The 20864-nt window shown below is 47.8% G+C and overlaps 1 protein-coding gene across 2 annotated transcripts in view; it reads left to right on the top strand.

The window, feature by feature from the left end:
• The first annotated feature begins 878 nt into the window (after positions 1-878).
• HNF1B (HNF1 homeobox B) overlaps positions 879-20864 on the top strand; it is a 105225-nt gene continuing 85239 nt past the window's right edge. For both annotated transcript variants that reach the window (XR_013608605.1, XM_078679771.1), the window contains exons 1-2: positions 879-1482; positions 18459-18658. Coding sequence is in view for 1 of the 2 variants with exons in the window: in XM_078679771.1 (XP_078535897.1) it covers positions 968-1482; positions 18459-18658 (715 nt within the window). In the remaining variant the exon portion in view is untranslated. The remainder of the gene's footprint in view (positions 1483-18458; positions 18659-20864) is intronic.

The raw sequence follows: 20864 nt of genomic DNA on the forward strand, positions 1-20864 counted from the left end.
TCATCGGTAATATTATTGTTCTTGTTGTTAATATTAATATCGTTGTTATTATCATTATTATTAGGAGTATCATCTTTCAGAAATACAATCCCCGCATAATCGAATGAAAGCCCTCAGAGTGTAGAACGCTCACTCTAATGTCACACTCTTGGCAGCGCGAGCCGTGCTCCGTGGCTCAGACTCTGACAAGGATACACTTCTGCGAGTCAAACCCATGTCCCGATGGCCTTTTCCCGCAGTTTGGCGCCTGGCACGGGGCACTGCAGCGTCCGATCCGTGGTTGACTCTACCAGGGCTCTAAGTGAAAGTACCAAATGCCACCTGGAAATGATGTTTCCCCAGCCGCCCGGGAGCTTTGGGTCCGCTGTGCCCACCGCCTGCCACCACTTGCGTCCCCGGTGTCATGGCCATGCTGCTGCCCTGTCAGAATCTGGACAGGTGGCACACCGCTGTGCCCGAGGGTACCCTGGCATCCATGGTTTCCTGTGGACACAGCAGCTGTCCCTGGGAACATCTGTCCGGTGGTGGACAGGTGATACACCGCGGTGCCGGAGGGTACCCTGGCATCCCTGGTTTCCTGTGGACACAGCTATCCCTGGCAAAATCTGTCCGGTGGTGAACAGGTGGTACACAGCGGTGCCCGATGGGTACCCTGGCATCCTTGGTTTCACAGAGATACATCTGCCCCTGGCGGAATCCGTCCTCCAGAGGTGGACAGACAGGCGGTGCAATGGTGGCACGGCGGCGGTGCCCCGGCCTGTGCACAGACTCACCTGTCTGTCCCTCGCCGGCTGCAGCCTGCAGGGCCGGCAGCCACCGCGCGGTGTTTTTTGCACTTGGCTGCGCAAGTCTAAAGTTCACCTAAAGTTTGGCTGATAAACAGCGCCAATGGGGCGAGTTTGAGGAGCCGGCGCGCACACAATGGACTCCGGAGGGCAGCCTCCCCCTCCATTTGCATCCTGTAGGAATGTCCCCTGCCCTCCCCGCCCATTTGCATAAGTTATATGGGCTCCTGAGGGATGGAGGGCCGCTAGAAGTGTCAGGCGCTGGGAGGCCGGAGAGGAGCAGGTGGGATCTCCGGACTCAGGAGGACTGTGGTGGTGTCTGTGGTGGACTGTCGCTGCCCCTTCCCCGGCTCGCCATGGTGTCCAAGCTCAGCTCCCTGCAGCAGGAGCTGCTGCACGCCCTACTTGCCTCGGGGGTGACCAAGGAGGCGCTGCTGCAGGCCATCGAGGAGCTACTTCCCGCGCCCCCCTTCGGGGTCAAGCTGGAGAACCTGCACATGTCCCCCGGGGAGCCGGACCCCGACACCAAGCCCGTCTTCCACACGCTGACCAACGGCCACGGGAAGGGCCGCCTCTCGGCCGACGAGGGCTCAGAGGACGGCGACGACTTCGACACCCCTCCCATCCTGCGGGAGCTGCAGTCCCTCAACACGGAGGAGGCGGCGGAGCAGAGGGCAGAGGTGGACAGGATGCTGAGGTGAGGGCCGCGGGAGGTGGGGGCTCTGGTGACCCTCTCTATATAGGACAGGTGTGCTGTGCTGTGCTGTGCTGGCAGCTCCTCACACCTGCGGGGCTTTGAAGACCCCGGGCCCCCCTGGCACAGCGGGGAGGGCCCCGGCTTCACAGCGCTCCCTGGCTGCAGCCGGGGCCGGAAGAGGTCCCGCGATCTCTGGGCCCCAGCCCCACAGCGGCCCGCACGGGGCTCACTTATCCAGTCACTTCTTCATGGGCCCTTAGCGGGGGCTTTTACTTGCAGCAAGCCAGGGCCCCTCCAGAAAGGCCCCTTACTTTAATGTCATCCTTTCCGTTCCACTCGGACGCATAATTGCTGTTCATATCGCATATTTGTTTCCTAATGGATGCCTAGTGTATGGTGTGTGTTGTGTGTGGGAAAGTACGGTTACACACACACATAAACCGAAAGACACAGACTCAGATATATTCATAGATACATCCATATACAATGCTCACACACACGGGAATATATATATATATATACATATATATATATATATATATATATATGTGTGTGTGTGTGTGTGTGTGTGTGTGTGTTTACGCGCATGTATATTATATATGTGCATATGTATATATATATATATATATATATATATATATATATATATATATATTTATATATATATATATATATATATATATATTGCAGATTAGGGCTAGTTATGGCTCAATGGCATTACACATTGGGTCCAGAAAAAAATCTTAATTATATATATATAGAGAGAGAGGTAGGCACTCAGTTTACATAATTGTTTTACATGTTAGCGTTCGTTTTCAAGCCTAGCTTGTGATGGCCGAAGTTACATTCTCTCTATGGACTCTGTCCGAAATGCCATCGGACTCTGAGGGTCGAGGGGTTTAAAACGCCGAGGACAGAGCAGGTCAAATGTTACAATGTCCTCTGAAGTTAGGGACGTCCCTGTAAAGTGAGGCCAGACTCGGCCCACGTCGTAAACGAAAAAACAGAGCGCGTGAGGTCCGGGAGGGCCGGATTGGATTTTACTCCCCACGAGACAACTTTCGGGTTACAAATTAGAGGAAATATTGTGTCTAAAACGGGGTACAGTGACTGGGGAAGTAAGGATGAAAAGAAAGGACACACCCCGCCCCCAAACCGGCCAGAGCTCCCGAGTGAAAGTGACAACGACTCTAGCGTCATGACACTGGCTTTTTAAACCGCTCTTTAGTTTTTAAAACGAAACAACCTGCCCCGTATCCATTAATATTGGAAGTCTGACGTTTAGCCTTCTGACAGTCACCTAGCAAAACTAAAACTGCAGGAAAGCCCTTCCTGAATGACTGCTCTAAGCACAAGCACAAATTCCTGTTCACTTCAAGGGCTTTTTATAACTCGCTTACCCCACCTTGTCCCGCGACCAAGGGCACAGTCTGAAAAGTGGGGTGAGGGGACATAAATTACCCCGGCACTCGCACCCCTGGGGATAGAACAACACTTTTAAAAAGTTAAAGTGCCCGCCTTATCCCCAGCTCCCAGGAGCCGATTACTAATTATCTAAGCTGGTGGTTATTTCTCGTCTTAATCACAATATTTGCCAGATCTGCGCATTGTGTCTTATTAACCCTAAAAGATGAATGCTGCGGGCTGCGTCTGCGGGTCCGGCTCGGCTTCACACAGCCCAGATACGTTTTAAAATGTTTTTTGTTTTTGTGTATAAAGCGGTTTTTGGCTCTCGCGTTGTTAAACCGAGTTATCAGCCGCAGAACCCAGTATGGCCCCGAAAACAGCGCAGACAAAGCCGCAGAGTGTCAAAATTTGACAGTCGAAATGTCAAATGCACTTCTGGGCGGATCTTCCAAAAGAGGCAGTGGTCTTTCCACACCCGCTAAATAGGAAATGTGGTTTACAGATCCAAGTATGGAGGAAGTATGCTAAAAGCGCTATATCAATTAAATATTATTAGAATATTTTAAACAGTAGAGTGTAAATAATAGAAACGCTCGTGACAGGTATTTTTACGGAACGGTGTGTTGCCTTTCCACAGTTCTCTCGTCATTGTTGTTTCGATATTTATGTATGAACATATTTTTACTTAACCGCTGAAGGTTCACCTGGTTGGGACACGTACTGCTATACCTAATTCGTGTTACATACATTTAAATAGTTCGTGTTACATTCATTTAAATAATGTATTCTCTGTTTTACTATCACTGTCAACCAATGACCGTACGGCGCCGGATACACAATTGGCCCAAAAGTAAAATACAAGATATAGAATTACACGGACACAACCACCAAACACACAATCCTCCCCCCTCCCCCATTCTTATATTTGTCTCTCATCATAAAAAAAAATACACCGGGGACTTGTTTCCCTTTTAGACCGAAACTTTTCATTTATTTTAACTTAAAAATGTCTTTCTCAAATATCTTCTCTTTAAATGGAATTCATTAGATTTTCGGCGCACATAGTAATAATATAATACCTTCATACTTTTCACCACGATCTTAATTAAATGGGATTAGACTAGTAAATAATACTAAAGATTAATATATAATATTTTATTGTTACTTATGATTCCAAATCTCTCTCTCTCTCTCTCTCTATATATATATATATATATATATATATACATACACACACACACACACATATATATATATATATATATATATATATATATATATATATATATATATACTAATTGTGAATCCAAATATATAATATAAATATATACTGTAGATATATGTTTACGTATATGTGTGTGTGTATAAGTGTGTATATATATATATACACCCATCCTCAGGCCTCGCAGCGACTGTAATGAGCATTAATATTTAATATCTCTGATTTTCACATCTCTCCTGCCTGCTCGGAGTATTGCTTTTGTTGTTTCTTCACACATTTTGAGAGGTGGTGGGACACTTTCGAGAGCAGGGACTTGAGCACTGGCTGAGTGGTTTAATGAGGGATGATTTGCATTTCAGGCATGATAGGGAGGTGTAGGGAGAAGAAAGGGGGGTGGGCCCTTGAGGTCCGTCTCGCGTGTGACCTGGGCCGTCTTGCACTTTTCTGGCTCTTAAATGTCTCTGCTCAGACAGGCTGTCTCCGCACAGGGTCTGGTAGCTCAGCGGGTTTTGAGGGGTTGATAGTAACTTTTCACGTGCAAACCTGTGAACATTTTATTTCATTGGGAACATATCAAAATAATAATAATTGTCCCCCGAAAACAGGGACGGGAGATCCTGTCACTTTCACGAACCGAAAGTCGGTGTTTTTTTTTTACCAGTGGGTGAAAAGGGCTCAGACACCAAAACAAAGCGTACCCGGAAGCACGTGTAGTCGGCGTTATTAATTTATTTCTATAAATCATCAACGGAAGACACACAAAGAGCCCGAAGAGGGTGAATGGGAGGCGGGTTACTCATTGCCGAAGTTGTAAAAACCCCAGGCTGCCGGGAGTGGACACGGGGAGGCCGCTCTCGGCTTCCACCAAAGTGACAGTCTGCGGGGCAAGGAGAGCACCGCACCGAGCGGGGCGCCAGGATCCGGGGTGTGCGGGGACCGGAGTCCACTCCGGGGGATGTGTGAGGCACAGGGGCACGGACACCGACGAGGGCTATTGGTCCGTTGCCAGGTCCTTCTGAGGCCCGGCCAGTCTGTAGGTATTAATGGACTATAAAGGCTTCTCTGTCTGAGGGTATTAATGGAGAAGAGAGGCCCGCTTTCCAGGCCAGTGCAGAGGACTGATAGTTTGATTGACCCAGGTGGCTAGCTGTCCTCCGAAAGCCCCGAGATTGGGAATTGGCGCCGGTAGTGCGAACGTTCAGATAGAAACTTCAGGAATAAAACAGCTCTGTCTCACGTTGCTTCGGCGAGGTGACCCCAGAGTTGAATCGGCCAGCCGGTAGGCCCTGTCGGGGGACTTTTTACAGGGGGCGTACAGCGGCATCGAAGCGAACAGTAAGACCTGCTTAAGATTGTCTACAAACATTACAAGGTGAAATGATATTCAAGTTACAAAGTACTAACATTTCGGTTCTTATCTTGAAAAAACGTACCTGTAAAACTATTATAATTTACGAGTTTAGCTGCTATTTATGCTAATCACTTTTTCTGCCCCCCAAAAAATTCAACATCACTGAAATACACCAGTGCAACTGATGTTCTTAATAATAATTAAGAACAATAAACTGTCAAACTCACTGAAATCCAATTGAAGGCGGTTTTCGTATTATTCAGATAGATAAGAAGGATACACCCTAAAAAACATTGAAGCTTAAAAAAACAGCATTGTGCCCCCTAAAGTCCGAGACATTAGGAAGGCGGGGGAGGATGTGGTGTTCGGAGCTGGGGAACCAGGTTCGAGGCTCGCCAGCAGCCAAATCACTTCATCTCCTCGTGCCTACAAAAACCCTATATGACCTTGTGTAATGTGACTGGTGATCATGTAAAGCGATCCAATATAGCTCCTTCGAGCTACAGAAAACCGCAAAAAAAAAATGTCACCACATTCTGGGGATATGGACACCTGCTATCGCGTGTGGCTGCTATAGATTGTTGCTGTATTTAATAAATATGGGCTATTTGTGATGTACAGTCTTTTAAAACACTAGACCTTCCTTTTAACCGGGATTTTAGAGTTATGCTGCAGCACACACACACACGGTTTGTTTTTTTAAATCTTTGAAGTCTGGTACTTTTAGGACTTTTTGCTTGGACGTACCCGTAAACCTAGGTGATGGCGAATTCGAATTTTCGAAAACACTGGGAAATCTGAAATAAAATATCATTTGTGGCCACAAGCGTTTACAATCCTATTGCTCTGACGATGGTTTCTGATTAGTAAAATTGCGGACTGCATGGTAGCCAAGGACTTCTCCTGCTGTTTTTTGGGGCGGGGCGAGTGTTGGGGCCACAGACACTAACTCAGATGTCTTATGAAGGCAGTAAATACACCCAGCTGTGAATATTACCCTAGGATGGGGGCGGCTGGTTGAAATTCATGTCGTCAGGGGTGTGATTTATATTTGCATAATCGCATGCTCACATTGTGCATTGGGTTCCTGTGCTGTTTCCCATCCCCAGAAACGTACACACCTGCAGGGTGAAAGCAGTGGAGCGATGCAGGGTGAAAGCAGTGGAGCGATGCAGGGGAAAGCAGTGGAGTGATGCAGGGTGAAAGCAGTGGAGTGATGCAGGGTGAAAGAATGTAATGATGCAGGGTGGAAACAGTGGTGTGATGCAGGGTGAAAGAATGTAGTGATGCAGGGTGGAAGCAGTGGAGCGATGCAGGGTGAAAGCAGTGGAGTGATGCAGGGTGAAAGCAGTGGAGTGATGCAGGGTGAAAGAATGTAATGATGCAGGGTGGAAACAGTGGTGTGATGCAGGGTGAAAGAATGTAGTGATGCAGGGTGGAAGCAGTGGAGCGATGCAGGGTGAAAGCAGTGGAGCGATGCAGGGTGAAAGCAGTGGAGTGATGCAGGGTGAAAGAATGTAATGATGCAGGGTGGAAACAGTGGTGTGATGCAGGGCGAAAGAATGTAGTGATGCAGGGTGGAAGCAGTGGAGCGATGCAGGGTGAAAGCAGTGGAGTGATGCAGGGTGGAAGCAGTGGAGTGATGCAGGGTGAAAGAATGGAGTGATGCAGGGTGGAAACAGTGGAGTGATGCAGGGTGGAAGCAGTGGAGCGATGCAGGGTGGAAGCAGTGAGTGATGCAGGGTGGAAACAGTGGAGTGATGCAGGGTGGAAGCAGTGGAGTGATGCAGGGTGGAAGCAGTGGAGTGATGCAGGGTGAAAGAATGGAGTGATGCAGGGTGGAAACAGTGGAGTGATGCAGGGTGGAAGCAGTGGAGTGATGCAGGGTGGAAGCAGTGGAGTGATGCAGGGTGGAAGCAGTGAGTGATGCAGGGTGAAAGAATGGAGTGATGCAGGGTGGAAACAGTGGAGTGATGCAGGGTGGAAGCAGTGGAGTGATGGTGGGTGGAAGTAGTGGAGTGACGCAGCAGGGTGCCTTGTTCCAACCAAGGCTTCAGGGGTGAATGGGAGGGTGTTCTGGGTGGCCTCAAGTCACACAAGGTGCATGCTTGCCTGAGTAGAGAGGGGTTAATGTCCCGCCCGGGCCTACATTGCTCCGCTGTGCTGAAGGCGCGGGCTCCGAAGTCCAGGGCTCCCATAAACGGGAGTCTGCAGGGCGCAGAGCTGAGGGCGCTCCGGGAGCGGAGGGCCAGGTCAGTAGTGGGCTTCCGTGGGGCTCCCCCATACACCCCTATCCCTCAGTCTGACGGCTTCATTGCTGGCGCGAGGGCACCTTCGGGCCGTGTCCCTGGCACTGCGTGTGGTGAGTGTACACCTGTACATGGACGTCCAGAGTAGAGAAAGGGAGTTCTTTCTACTCAGACCTGCGGCTCTAACAGAACCACCAATAAACACTTGAGTACGTGGCTGGATGTCACCCCGGGCTTTCCGACGCCGTGTGACGTCATTTGCCGGCTCTCCCGTTGAAAGGCGTGTCCCGATTGCTCTTAGGCTATCCTGTCAACACGCATAGCGCCTTGTCTCTCTGGCTAGGTCTGCGCTTTATAAAAGCCCCTCAGAAAGTGTTCCAAGGAATTGACACCAAACAGTAATCGTTTGTAAAAGGCAAAGTGTGGTCCTCCAACTCATCCCAAAAAGATACGCACAGGCACAATAATCATTTTTGGGAAAGTATGAGTAACGTTTGGCAACTTTCAAAGCAACTTTGTTCCTGTTTAAAACGTTAACCTGTCGGGGAACAGAAGATTGAAACAACAGTTGACAAATAATTATTTTCATAAGGAATATATTCTTGCATCTGGCCGAACAATTTGCGGTCCGCATTGCTCCAACCCAGAAGCCACTTCAGTTACTCGATAGCCCAGCGTAGAGGATTGACAGGTCTAACCCACCTGCACGATCATAGCAAAAGATGACTACCTTGTCACTGCGCTCTTTCTGTAGGGGCATCACGGCCGGTGACAAAGGTGTCAGAAGCGTTGCCAGACTCCCTCCCCAGCCAAGCTCACTGGTGGGCCCACAATGGACTGGGAACCAAAAACAGTCCCGGTAAAAATGCTCAACCGGCCACGCCCACTCTTCGTGCACTGTCTCTCCAGCCCGCCGGGGAATGCCAGGTGGAATAGAGGCCTGGCAAGGCCTTCAGGTATAAACTGTGAGTTCCCCAAAACACTCAAAACAAACCTAACAGGAGCCATTCTAACACCCTCTCTCATCCGGCAGCCAGAAGCGGCATTGCCCCCAAACAGTAATGACAGCCTCAACACACACTGGAAAGAATGGCTGCACAGGGCAACGAGCACAAGAGGGCATCTTAGTACTTCTGCGCCACGCCTGCTTGCAACAACGACAGCAACAAACGCCAGACACAGGGCAGAGGAGTGCTCTCACTCCGACAAGCAACTACTCACTGCGAGCACACCTGACGAGCGGGGAACGCGCATCAACTCTGCCCTGACACGACATGCGGGGATGGGGCACCTGATTGATGCCACCAATACAAGGCGAGACTCTTGCGGGCAAAACACAAGACCCATGGTAATGTACCGACCTGTCCCGAGGCGCTACAGCGTGCAAAAAACAGTTAATAGAGGTGCCATCAGCAGGGAAATAGTGCAGGTGCAAGATATGGCTTCGGACTCTGCCTTTCACCATCGTAAAGCCGATAAAATGAGTGCAGCTGAGGTGGGTAAGACCTGGGTAGGATCTGTTGCATCCAGCACTAGGAAGCTTCAAGGCTGGGTAGCAAGCGCTATGTCCATGTTATTCCTTCTAGCTGATGCCCCTTGGTGGTGGCTGAAGGTCGGATGCTCAGGGCTGGACGCACCCTTCTTGCTTTGAACACAAGGTGGGCGTGCTGTCAGCCACCTGCCCGTTTTAGGGCAGACATCTCAAAGGTTTGTGCGGCGTGGGTGTGTGATCGTCGGTGTGTGCGGTGTTGTATGAATGTGAGCCCGCGGGTGTGTGAGACCGTCGGTGCCTCCGGTGGAGTTTGAGCGCGTGCTTGAGTGCGTGTGGCCCCGTGGCTCTCTGCTGGTGTGTGAGTGCATGCGAGCTTGCATGTGTCCGCGCAGGTGTGTCTGTGTGTAAATAACGGTGTCCATGGGTTTGGGACTGTGTGCTAGTGTGCGGTGTGTGCGAGCATCGTCGAGTGTGAGTGCGTCTGAGTGTGTGTATCTGTGTGTGAGTGTGTGCACGTCTCAGTCTGCCGGGCCCACAGCCTGTTCATTCCATTTATTCAAAAACAAAAAGAAAGGAAACCAAAGTCCCATACAAACAGCCCAGGCGGATCTCAGTTTTACTTTGTTCCTGTGTGAAGTTGGCCTTTTGAGGAACGCTTGTGTGTTTCGGTGGTGAAATAGTTCAAACAAGACGGGCACAGACGTGAGGCAGGAGCCTCTGCTGTGTTTGCTCTCCTGGGGCCTTCAGGCTGTCAGAACAAACCGGCATCTTCTGTGCTCCGATTATTAATCATGTTAGCAGCAAAGTGAGCCAGGCCGCGTCACATTTCTATGAAGAGGCGCCTTGTACAAGGGCAGACCCATGGCTATGTCATATCTCCTTAGACAATGTCAACACCCAACCCGAGGGCATTCGTCAAAACTTAAAATTGAGTTCTTTCCGGAAAACAATCACACGAACTCTAGGTTATGGCACCACCGGTCTACCATTCGCTCAGTAGTGACCACTATATGGACTTACTGAATCCATCCATTTATCCATCAATCCACAGATGCACCCAACCACCCCCCACCCATCCATCCATCTATCTATCCACCCATCCATCCACCTACCCACCCAACCTGCTACCCACCCACCAGGCACGGCCTGTGCCGGGCGTTATACTGGGGCGGTGACGTCAGGCAGGGGAGGGTCAGGGTGGGCAGTTGTAAAATGCGGGATATGGACCATTAGAGGTAAGTACCGATAAAAATAAATAAAACAAATTTCGTTGCCCACGCTGCATCGCCAAATGTGATGCAGCGTGGGCAACGAAATTCGTTTTATTTATTTTTATCGGTACTTACCTCTAATGGTCCATATCTCGCATTTTACAACCCCCCACCCTGACCTTCCCCTGCCTGACGTCACCGCCCCAGTATAACGCCCGGCACGGGCCGTGCCTACCACCCACCCATCCCCATCCACCCACCCATCCATACATCCACCCATCCATCTATCCACCCACCCATCCATCCAAATCCATCCATTCACCCACCCATCCGTCCATCCAGCAACCCACCCACCCACCCACCCATCCACCAACCCACCCACCCACCCACCTATCCACCCTGTAGTAACTCCTGCACTATTATTTAGTATTTTGACGAGTAGAGAATGAACATTATGCATTCCCAAGCACTTCATGCAATATAACATTTATCTAAGCATCCTGCAAAGAATGAGAAATTAATGCAATATTACACCACCAACTGATAAATACAGGCTGTATAATTAATCTGCATAACAACCACCCAGAAGTTAACTCAATTATTCCACATTCACAAACCATTCCACACAACCAGCAAAGGTGCATCCGAACCTAACAACCATGAATGGACAGCAGTTCACTTCACCAGATGGCAACACACTTCAAAGACCTTTGGCACACACATCCGCACACATAATGATCCACACAGGTCCCTGACTGGATCTAGATAGTCACCATCCAAGGAAATCCATCAATATACACCACGTTCGTCTGCCTCCTCTAATCAACATGATTCATCTCCAACGACTACAAAACACAACCAAATACAATATCAACGCAACCAACAACCTCAACACCTGTCGACAAGAATCCCAGGGCCCCAAGGAGCTTTGAGATTTCCAGGGCACCATGGAATAATACCAGAGGAATGTGCTCTAAAATGCACATAACCCAACAAAATACACAAAACACTAGTAATAGCAATAGAAAGCACGCATCCCAACAAAATACACAAAACACCAGTAATAGCAATGAAAAAAACATGCACTTCCTTTGTAGTTAAAATGAAACAACAAAATCAGGCAATGAGTTTGTTATTTAATCTGGAAACTGCCGATATCTGTTTTTTTTACTGCTACTTTTTTAAATCAGTCTATTAGGGCACGTAAGAGCATGTTATTTTAAGAATCATGTTTTAACCCTTGATTGTAATCATGTTTTATCCATTTTTTATTTGCTGTTGCGCTTTTATTGTTATCTTGTATGCACCGAATAAAGCTTCATGAATTGAATTGAATTGAATTGAAACAAGAAATGCTGAAGTCCAGGGTACAAAGACTTGCTTCAAGACCTTCTTTCTGCAGAGTTTGTGTGACTAATGATGTGACAGAAGAACTGAAACAAGTCCTGTTGTGGCCACATACTGTCGCGGCCAACAGCGTTGTTTAAGCATGCTCCTAGCATGTTCGTTACATGCATGCACTTTTTATTTCTCTAAAATTAGCAGAACAGAGGACAGGATCAGTCGAAGAAGATTACGTAAAGAGTGGTGTCACTAAAAGGGATTTTCTTCTGGGAGTATGGGGGGACGCAATGGACCACAGCCAGTACTAGTAGGGCCACCTTCAAATGGTAGTACTGAGGAGTGTGTGTGTATATATAGATATATATGTGTGTGTGTGTCTGTGTGTGTACAGGGAAGTAGCCAGAATAAAATACCCCCCACTTTGAACCATTTGGCATGACCATGTGTGAGTGAACGTGGGAAATGGCCATGACCAAATTTACCAAGGGTGGTTGGACGTAGTGGACTTTGTAGAGTATCATTTTTGAAGAATTTAGCAAAAAGCTTCACTTTTTGCGGGCATTTTTCGAGGAGTGCTAAAAAAAACTCAGGGTCTGCTCTCTGAGGTTGGCCTTCCACAGAGTTTTTTTGTGGGTCAAGAACGTAGACCTGCCTATAACTTAGAAACAATTCAAATGGTGCATCTAACCAATTTACCCAGATCGCACACCTAATCTGCTTTCATCCACTCCTGTGTTCGTATTTCGGTTTTCCAAGTTAGAAATGCAGCAACCAGTGCATATGCAATTATTTTTCGTTTGATATCTTTGAGAAAATGGGTAATACCAATTTTTGATGAGAAATATCTTGCATTTTTTCATCATTTAAGACTGAGAGCTGTTGAAGGGGAATTCGGCCATTCAAAAACGAATACTATCAAGTAACAGGCAGGCACAGCACAATTCAACTGGGCATATATTAAAGCTCTTCTCCATTCAACTTCAACTGCAAGATCGGGGAAGAAGAAAAATTACGTTTCCATGTAATTCAGCCATATATGTGAAGGGATACAGGTTTGGTTTGCAGCAGTACATTTATTAATGCCAATAACTTTAGTGTAGTTTTATTCCAAACGAGAGAGGGAAAAACAGTGAACAAAACAGTGGTGCTCACATCCAGTGTCAATGTCGCCCACGTCGAGTGTCAATGTTCAGTGGCATGTGTTGTGGCAAGCGAAAACAAGCCCCTGCTGCACTCCTCAGTCACAAAAGCAATCGTAAGAGGCCCTCTGGAGAAGAACGTTCTGCTTGTGGAGTACAGCTGCTGTAGAGCAGCAATGCGCCAGTTACTGGGAGGTGCGACCCTCACTGGGCTGTCTACACTGATAGAGCTGCTCGATTCTGGCTCAGTAGGAGCTCCGCAGGACCCTGCTTAAGCTGATGGAGCTGGGGCCTTGTGACGCCACTGTGTGTGTAAATATAAATAACATATATATTTACGTGCTTGTGTGTTTTTTAAAGTGTGTATTCATCTATGCAGATATAGGTAAATACACACATACCTACAAAGCCATATTTAAACATTTTAAGCAACAATGTATGCTCGTTTATAGGACCAGGACCCCCCAGGTTGTCCCTGCCCCCACTCCCATAAGCCCCACAAATCAATGATATGCCATCAAGCATTGTGGGTAAAAAGAAGCCATGTTTATTACAAATAATCTTGACCAATAAACATGACAATACATATCTTTGCATATTCAAATCTCCATATGAAGTTGACGATAAAACATTATCAAATGTAATATTTACAAGCAAGTTCGTCATCGAACCAAAAAATGACCAAATCTAATTCTATACAGAAGACATGTTAATTATCACTCCAGCACCAAGGGGCCTTCAAGGCTTGCGCCCCCCCAAAATGAGAACCATGCAGGTGCAACCCACCTGCGTCCTTGAGAGGTGAGCCCCTGCCATCTGCTCCTTGTGGGCAACCCTAGGATCCCACCCCCAACAACACTAGGTTGTCCCAAAGGGGGTGCTTGTAAGGTATAACCAGGGGCAACAGCCCCATGCCCTAGTTTGTATCCTGGTGCCCTCGCCCCCCTAGCCGGTGTACCCATTCTCTCCAGGGTGAGCTTACTGTCTCCCCCCCTCAGTGCTGGCCTAGGGATTATGCAGGAGGTCTCCCCTTAACGATATAAGTCAATTTATGAGGCCTCCTTACCGCCATGCTTTTCTAACCTCTAACTTAAAGGGATGGGCGGGTGGGAGGAATGAAGATGCTCCACAGGTCGCAGGGCCGGCGCTGAAGGAAAGAGGACGTGGGCCTCGGCAGAGTGCCCTAAATAGGCCCCACTCCCCCATCGGCACCGGCGGAAGTGACGTTGGCCTTCCCCTGAAAGGGATCCTTAGCCATGGGCCAAGAGTCATGTAGGCGTGGCCGGGACCTGCGGCATGAGTCCTAATGCCTCACTCCCCGAAAGTCTGCGCTTCGCCATTGCCTCAAACAATAAAGAATCACTGCTTTACTGTGAAAGGTAGTTGGATATATTAATGTATGTGGCACAGAGTGACTGCATTTTCTTTCTGTGCCATCCCCGGGCACGGTTTGACTTTTAACATATGTAGGTGGGGTCTAAGGATGAGTTAGGACAAGTGAAGCTGGGGTCCTATAGGCAGGGCCACTGGAATTAGGCGATGTTGTGACTTTTTGCATAAATATTGATTAGGCACATTTGCCACATAATCCATCACCTACTGCATAATCTGCAGATTTTAACCAAAAAATGTGTTTCTAGCTCAAATGGACAACAAGTCTCTAAAAATGTGGCAAAGTGTTTTTGGTCACAGTGGAAGGCCCTTCGCAAAGGTCAATCGATCATCTTTCAGCTGCTTATTTCTGTATTTGGTTGTTAAAATGGTACTAATGAGCTAACATTTTTGGCCAGACAGTATTATCATGTGTAAAAATGACAAAATGAGAATATACTATCAAAAGATTTACCGCATTATGACGCATAATTTGACTCTTCTAGCAGCATAATTTAGTCAACCCTGCCACATAATTTGGTACTCCATGCCACATAATTCCAGTGGCCCTGCTTATTGGCCTCATTGCCTCCACAGACACCAGAGATGTTAAATCAGAGAAATGTGTTTCATTTGCGCAGTGACCTGGCCTATCTTCATATTCAAGATATAATGAATTCATGATCTTAACTAAGTTTACCAGTTGGCATTCATTGATGGCACCCCAGTCTTGGGAAGTCACTTAACATTGCAGGTTCCATTGCAGTTAAACAAGACTACTCCCAGAATGCATGAGGTTGGTCAATAAAAAGTCCAGCGCTAAAACCATGGTGTGCCTGAAGGGATGGATTCCCCTGCTAGTGCTGACACTATTCACCGCCAGATATTTTGTAAATCCTAATGTTGGCTTTCTCTCCAAACGGGTTTAACCTCATAAATGGAGCCTGCAGGGCCTGAAAGAATTGGCAGCTCTTACCTGTCATTGACTTCCTCCGTTGGCTAATGAGAAAGTTGGAAAGCTTAAAAGGCCTGCACACTCCAACGCATATAATGAAACTTCCATCCTTGAGGCCCAGGGACATTTAATGAGCGGTGCATTATGGGATCTGCATTGAAGGGAGAAGTGTAGCATTGATTGAGGTCATGACTTGTGGAGGAGAACAGGTTCTGGGGCAGGTGCAGATTTCTCTGTACAGGATAGATGGTTTGACAATGGTGCTTGCCGTACTCGCAGACATGGTGAAAGCACAGATTCTGTGCTGATGAGATGATAGCGTCTAGCAAAGAAATTTTAAGGCACGAGTAAAGTGAGCTCTGGCCCAGGGCACCAGGTTTGCAGGGCCCCTTGTGATAGAGCAAGCTGTGTTCTGCAAAGAGTCTTGCCATGATGACCTTGAATACTTCTTAAACAGATTGTTTTAAATACTCTTTCCCTTTAATTTGTTTTTAATGCGGGTGTTGTGTGAGAGTACATTACAGACATTTTGTAAAGAAACATCAGTGGGCTGCTGCTATTACAATATTGAAAGCCCGTCACTATCCCCGAATATTAGATGTAAACACATTTACAGCGTGCCCTGCATGTTAGCGGCCTCGTCAAAGAGGGATGAAAAAGTTAGAAATTGATCATAAAATCATAGCTGGATCGAACAGTCCCCCCCAAAATACATTCGGCCAGGCCACACAAAATACTGTCCGTGGCGCCTAGTTGCACCTGTTGGGAGTCGCTTTGTGAATCTGGCCACGTGGAAAAGGACCAAGCCTGCTCAGGGTGGTGTCTTTTGAAATTCTCCAGGCAAGTAAACATAACTCCGATTCCCCTCACTGGACAGTGTGCACTGCTGTTTATTTACCTGAGAGTTAATGTGCTTCCTTTGTGTACACTTGTTTCTTGAACAAGAGGGCACGTGGGCAAGACTGGCTTTTCCAGCTACGGATGCCACGCAGGACTGCTCCCTTCGGACGTCCGCGAGAGACCAAAACAAAATCAGTCAGCGCATTAATTGGGCACAGGATGAACTCTCGAGACGCCCTTGAGCTCAGACTGGCTTCCTGCTTCCTGAGTCGGTTACAATGCCTGACAGAGCCGAGGGAGCGGTGGCCGATGGGAGAGGAAGTGACTTCATTCTTCAAGCCCATTCCACGTTCCCAGTCAGGCATTGCGCCCCGGGACAGCAGTCATGACGTCATAAATGGTGCCTAGTAACAGCATTCGGCCCTTCCCTAGAGGACGGCCGAAGTTCGTGCTGCCCTTCTTGCCCAGGACCCAAACTGGATCTTATGAGGCCTAAGGTGAGCTCCTCCTGCATGCCTCGATCACTGAGTGCTTAACTTACCCGAGGTCATCCGCCATCTTGCCTCTTGCTCACTGGCCTGATTTTTTTCTTTCTATTTTCTGAAGGTGCTTGTGGTTCCACAGCTCATCTCTAGCAAGGCTTATTGTTTGGCTTTAAGAAAGAACGCAACAAACTTTTTTTATTCACAGCCTCCTCCCCAGCATTCCGAATAAGTGCCGTGCCATGCAGTAATTTCGTTTACAGTGTTGCGGTTCAGATATATTCCATAATATGTTCAGCTGTGTCACCCCGGGAAGCCATCAGTAATGTGGGTGTGTCTAAAAACTAGATGTTGACTGGCCACAGTCCATAAATGGCAACATTTTGGAAAAACATCGCATTTGGTGATGCAGTGCGCGCAACGAAATTCGTTTTATTTATTTATATGTTTACTTACCTGTTAAACTCCGTAATCCATACATTACTACCCCCTCTCTGCCCCTCCCCCTCCCCACGTCACCGCCCTGCAGGAACTCCTACTGCCGACCACGGCTGGTGACAGAGACTTGGTACTATAGTACAGCAGGGTCTTGGTATTATAGTGCAGCAGGTGTGACAGAGTCTTGGTATTATAGTGCAGCAGGTATGAAATTAAATTAAATTAAATTAAAAGGGGTTCTTGTAAAGCGCAGAGCTACCCGGGAGTGTCCCAGCACTGATCAAACCAGAGTGAAAGGAACCAGAGATTAAGGGAAGAGCCAGGTCTTCAGATACCTACGAAAAGTGAGATGGTTGGGTTCTCTACGGAGGTGAAGTGGGAGAGTGTTCCAAAGTTTGGAGGCACTATACGAAAATATCCTGCCCCCACTTCTAGCTCTCTTGATTCTAGTGATTTCAGCTAGGTGGAGTGAATCTGAGCGAAGGTTTCTGGAGGCTTTATACAGACGAATCAGAGCTTTGATGATGGGGGGACCGTTCCCTTCTAGGGACGTATGAGCAACGCATAGGGCCTTAAAGTAGACTCTTTCCAGTGCAGGGAGCGAATTGCGGGCTTTGCAGATCAGCGATGGCTAGTGCCGGTAAGCAATCTTGCCTCCGCATTCTGGACAATCTGAAGTCTCTTAATCACCGCATTAGGCGAACCCAGATAGAGGGCATACCAAAATCTATCCTTGAAAGGATCAGGGCCTGAATCAATGTCTTTCTTGCTGGAAATGGGAGTAAGGGAATTACTTTCCAAATCATTTTCAGCCGACCGTAGCAAGCAGCTTGGTACTATAGTACAGCAGGGTCTTGGTACTATAGTGCAGCAGGTGTGACAGAGTATTGGTGTTGTATAGTTCAGTCAAGTCTAGAGGTGAAGGAGTGAGCTGAAAGTGTGTGTAAGAGTGGGATTAGGAGACCACAATGAGAGTTGGAGTCTGGATGATTGCCACTGAGATGACAAGAGTCTTCCGTCCTTTTTGGGATCCGAAGAAGTCCACTTCAAGTGTCCCATGTTTTGGGAGACCATTTTAGAATAATGAACCTAGTCCAGGAATAGATCTTTCACAAAATTTTTTACATCTGGAGGGGCAAATGGCAGTAGGGTCTGGGAGGTTGACCTCTGCATCAGTGAACATACCTTTGTGTAATGCAAGCCAGCAGGTGTTGGAATGAACCATTCGTGTACGGTGTAATCCACTCTTAAGAGCCCTAGTCATTCACTAGTGGGCACATGCTGCATGCTGTCATATGAGGGAGAAGCCACTTGGGCCCCTGGAGATCTATCCTTTCAAACTCACTGTATGATTCTAAGATAGGTTCCCATTCCTCTCTCCCCTGTATGTTCTCTCTCATTGCAGTTTCCTGTTTTTTAAACTTCTTGGTGGTGACTTCACAGTCTGACTTGTCCTTTGTCTGTCTCCACTCCAGTGAGGACCCGTGGCGGGCCGCGAAGATGATCAAAGGTTACATGCAGCAGCATAACATTCCTCAGCGAGAGGTGGTGGACGTCACCGGCCTCAACCAGTCTCACCTGTCCCAGCACCTCAACAAGGGCACACCAATGAAAACCCAGAAACGGGCAGCCTTATACACCTGGTATGTAAGGAAGCAGAGAGAGATCCTCCGACGTAAGTACATCCAAGCGCATTCCTAACAAACTCTGGCGGGCTCGTCAAACCCATCTCACCCTCTTACGGAAACACAATTATGCCTGCCTCGTTGTAACCTATCTTTTGTTCCACAGTAGTTTCCCATATTCATTCTCATACACAGCGACGTTGGGTAGAAGATATGATGCAAAAAGATGAGTGAAGGGAGCAAGTGCTATAGAGGTCAGGTTTAAACACCAACAGCCTAGGCCAATCTTCCCTCAGATAATACTGTGCCAGGGCTTGCTCTACGCAACCCGAGGGTAGCTTTTCCCTTATACCCTATAGCCTCCCTTCTGCCACAAGCCCAGGGAGTGGGGCTTTTGGGCCAGGGAATCCCTGACACAGTGTGACACTAGGTCAAGAACTGATAAAGAACACATGGACTTGGACCCAGACTACAAGTGAAATGGGGGGAAGGGTACAGATGCGTCCATATTACAAGGAGAGCAGGAACAATGAAGCCAATGTAGGCTTTACCCGACTCAAACCCATGTGGGAACACCCCAGACGGGAATTTAAAGGGTCTTGACATCATCCTGTGAAGACCGACGTGCACCTGCATATGACCTCGGATGGGCACAGGGCCCTTCAGCTCTTGCAGCTTCATTTGAGAAATGACAAGCAATCACGGCCACAGCTGACACAGCTTAGGCAGGAAATAGCAAGACCACCCATTCAGAGCACATCTTAAGGATAACCTCTGACACAGTTAACACTCAGGCAGGTTAGGCTGGAAGATCCACCTTCCAAAGACACCGTGCCCACACTTAAACACTGAACAGGAAGGGTGGTGTTACCCCCTCACCTCTCACCGCAACCTGTGGCTGAGCAAACCCACAATCAAAGACAGCCCCCTGACCAAGAGAATAACATATCTAGAGGCTAAGTGCTTGCAAAAACTGTACAACAGATAGCATAAATGACACAATATGGAGTAGATGCGAAGAGGACCATTAGTAATATTACAAATGCAAGGGTGTAACTTGAGGTTATTTTTGGCCAGGGTGTCAAAAACACACAGAAAATGAACAGGCTGATGGACCAAGAGTTATTGAAATTACATTACTTCTAAATGTTACTACATAAAGACACACACATTCAACTGAAAGCAATGCAATGTCAGTAAGAGAGCCTTCTGTGAACCTAAAAACCCTGACATCCACATAGTATCGCAACCACAACACCGTTGGCACAGTACAGAATCCCAGGCTGGAGATACATCACAAAACAAGCTCTAAGTCCAAGATTTCTATAGTGCCAGCAAACAACATAAAGACTGCGGTTAGGAGTCAGAGAGTAGATAGATAGCAAGGGCAAGTACTCTCAAGCACCAATGACGTCTCAACAACAGGTGTAAGAAGTAAGCAATAGGGTAACAGAGACCTGGGGTGCAAACACGTAGTCATAAGCTGAGGATCACAAGACTCAGGCCCACAATGGAGCTGACTACTTTTTGATGGTCCAATTTGCAGGTTACTAGTATGGGAACACTGCTGTGGGTGTACCACTATCAAAAACTCCACAGAAGAAGAGAAGATGGCACTTTGCAACACTCTCGCTCTTTTCCTATAGTTTTGCTGACGCATTACTCTTACGGCGAACACTTCACCGCTAGCAGTCATGGTATTATTATCTGCCATACTCTACTTCTAACAGTAATTTATCCTGAGTGGTGCAGCGCCACGAAATGCTGCCAAAAAAGCAAAAATAGGCATAGTGACTAGCGTTTATCGGTCTTTTACTTTGAGATGGTTACATCCTTAGAAGCCATTTATAACATGTTGACTCCATGCAGTGGCGGCTGCAACCAAACGGGGGTGGTGGAGAGGGGAGAACGGGGGAATGGAAAATACATTTAAAAAATCACTTACCTGGATACGGCCATCCGCCGGCTCTCCTCCGTCCTCTTCTTCTTCCTGTCTCAAATCCTGGCAGCACAGAAGCACACAGGCTCCCTGACTCCCCTAGCGAATCACGACTCTGCTCTCACCAGCAGCGTTGTTATTGGCCTGAGAGCCCTGGTTCAAAGTTCAGACAGGGACTGGGAGCCTGTGCATGTTCTCCACCTACGTTGTACAATATAGCTGGGTAGAGAGCAAGCTAAATGCGCATGGCTGTTTGGCCGACCCAAGACAGCCAACCAAACCGTCATGCACACTTAGAGAGTGCCACCACGCCTCCC

This window comes from Lissotriton helveticus, chromosome 3_1 (genome assembly GCF_964261635.1).
Source record: "Lissotriton helveticus chromosome 3_1, aLisHel1.1, whole genome shotgun sequence".
Lineage (NCBI taxonomy): Eukaryota > Metazoa > Chordata > Amphibia > Caudata > Salamandridae > Lissotriton > Lissotriton helveticus.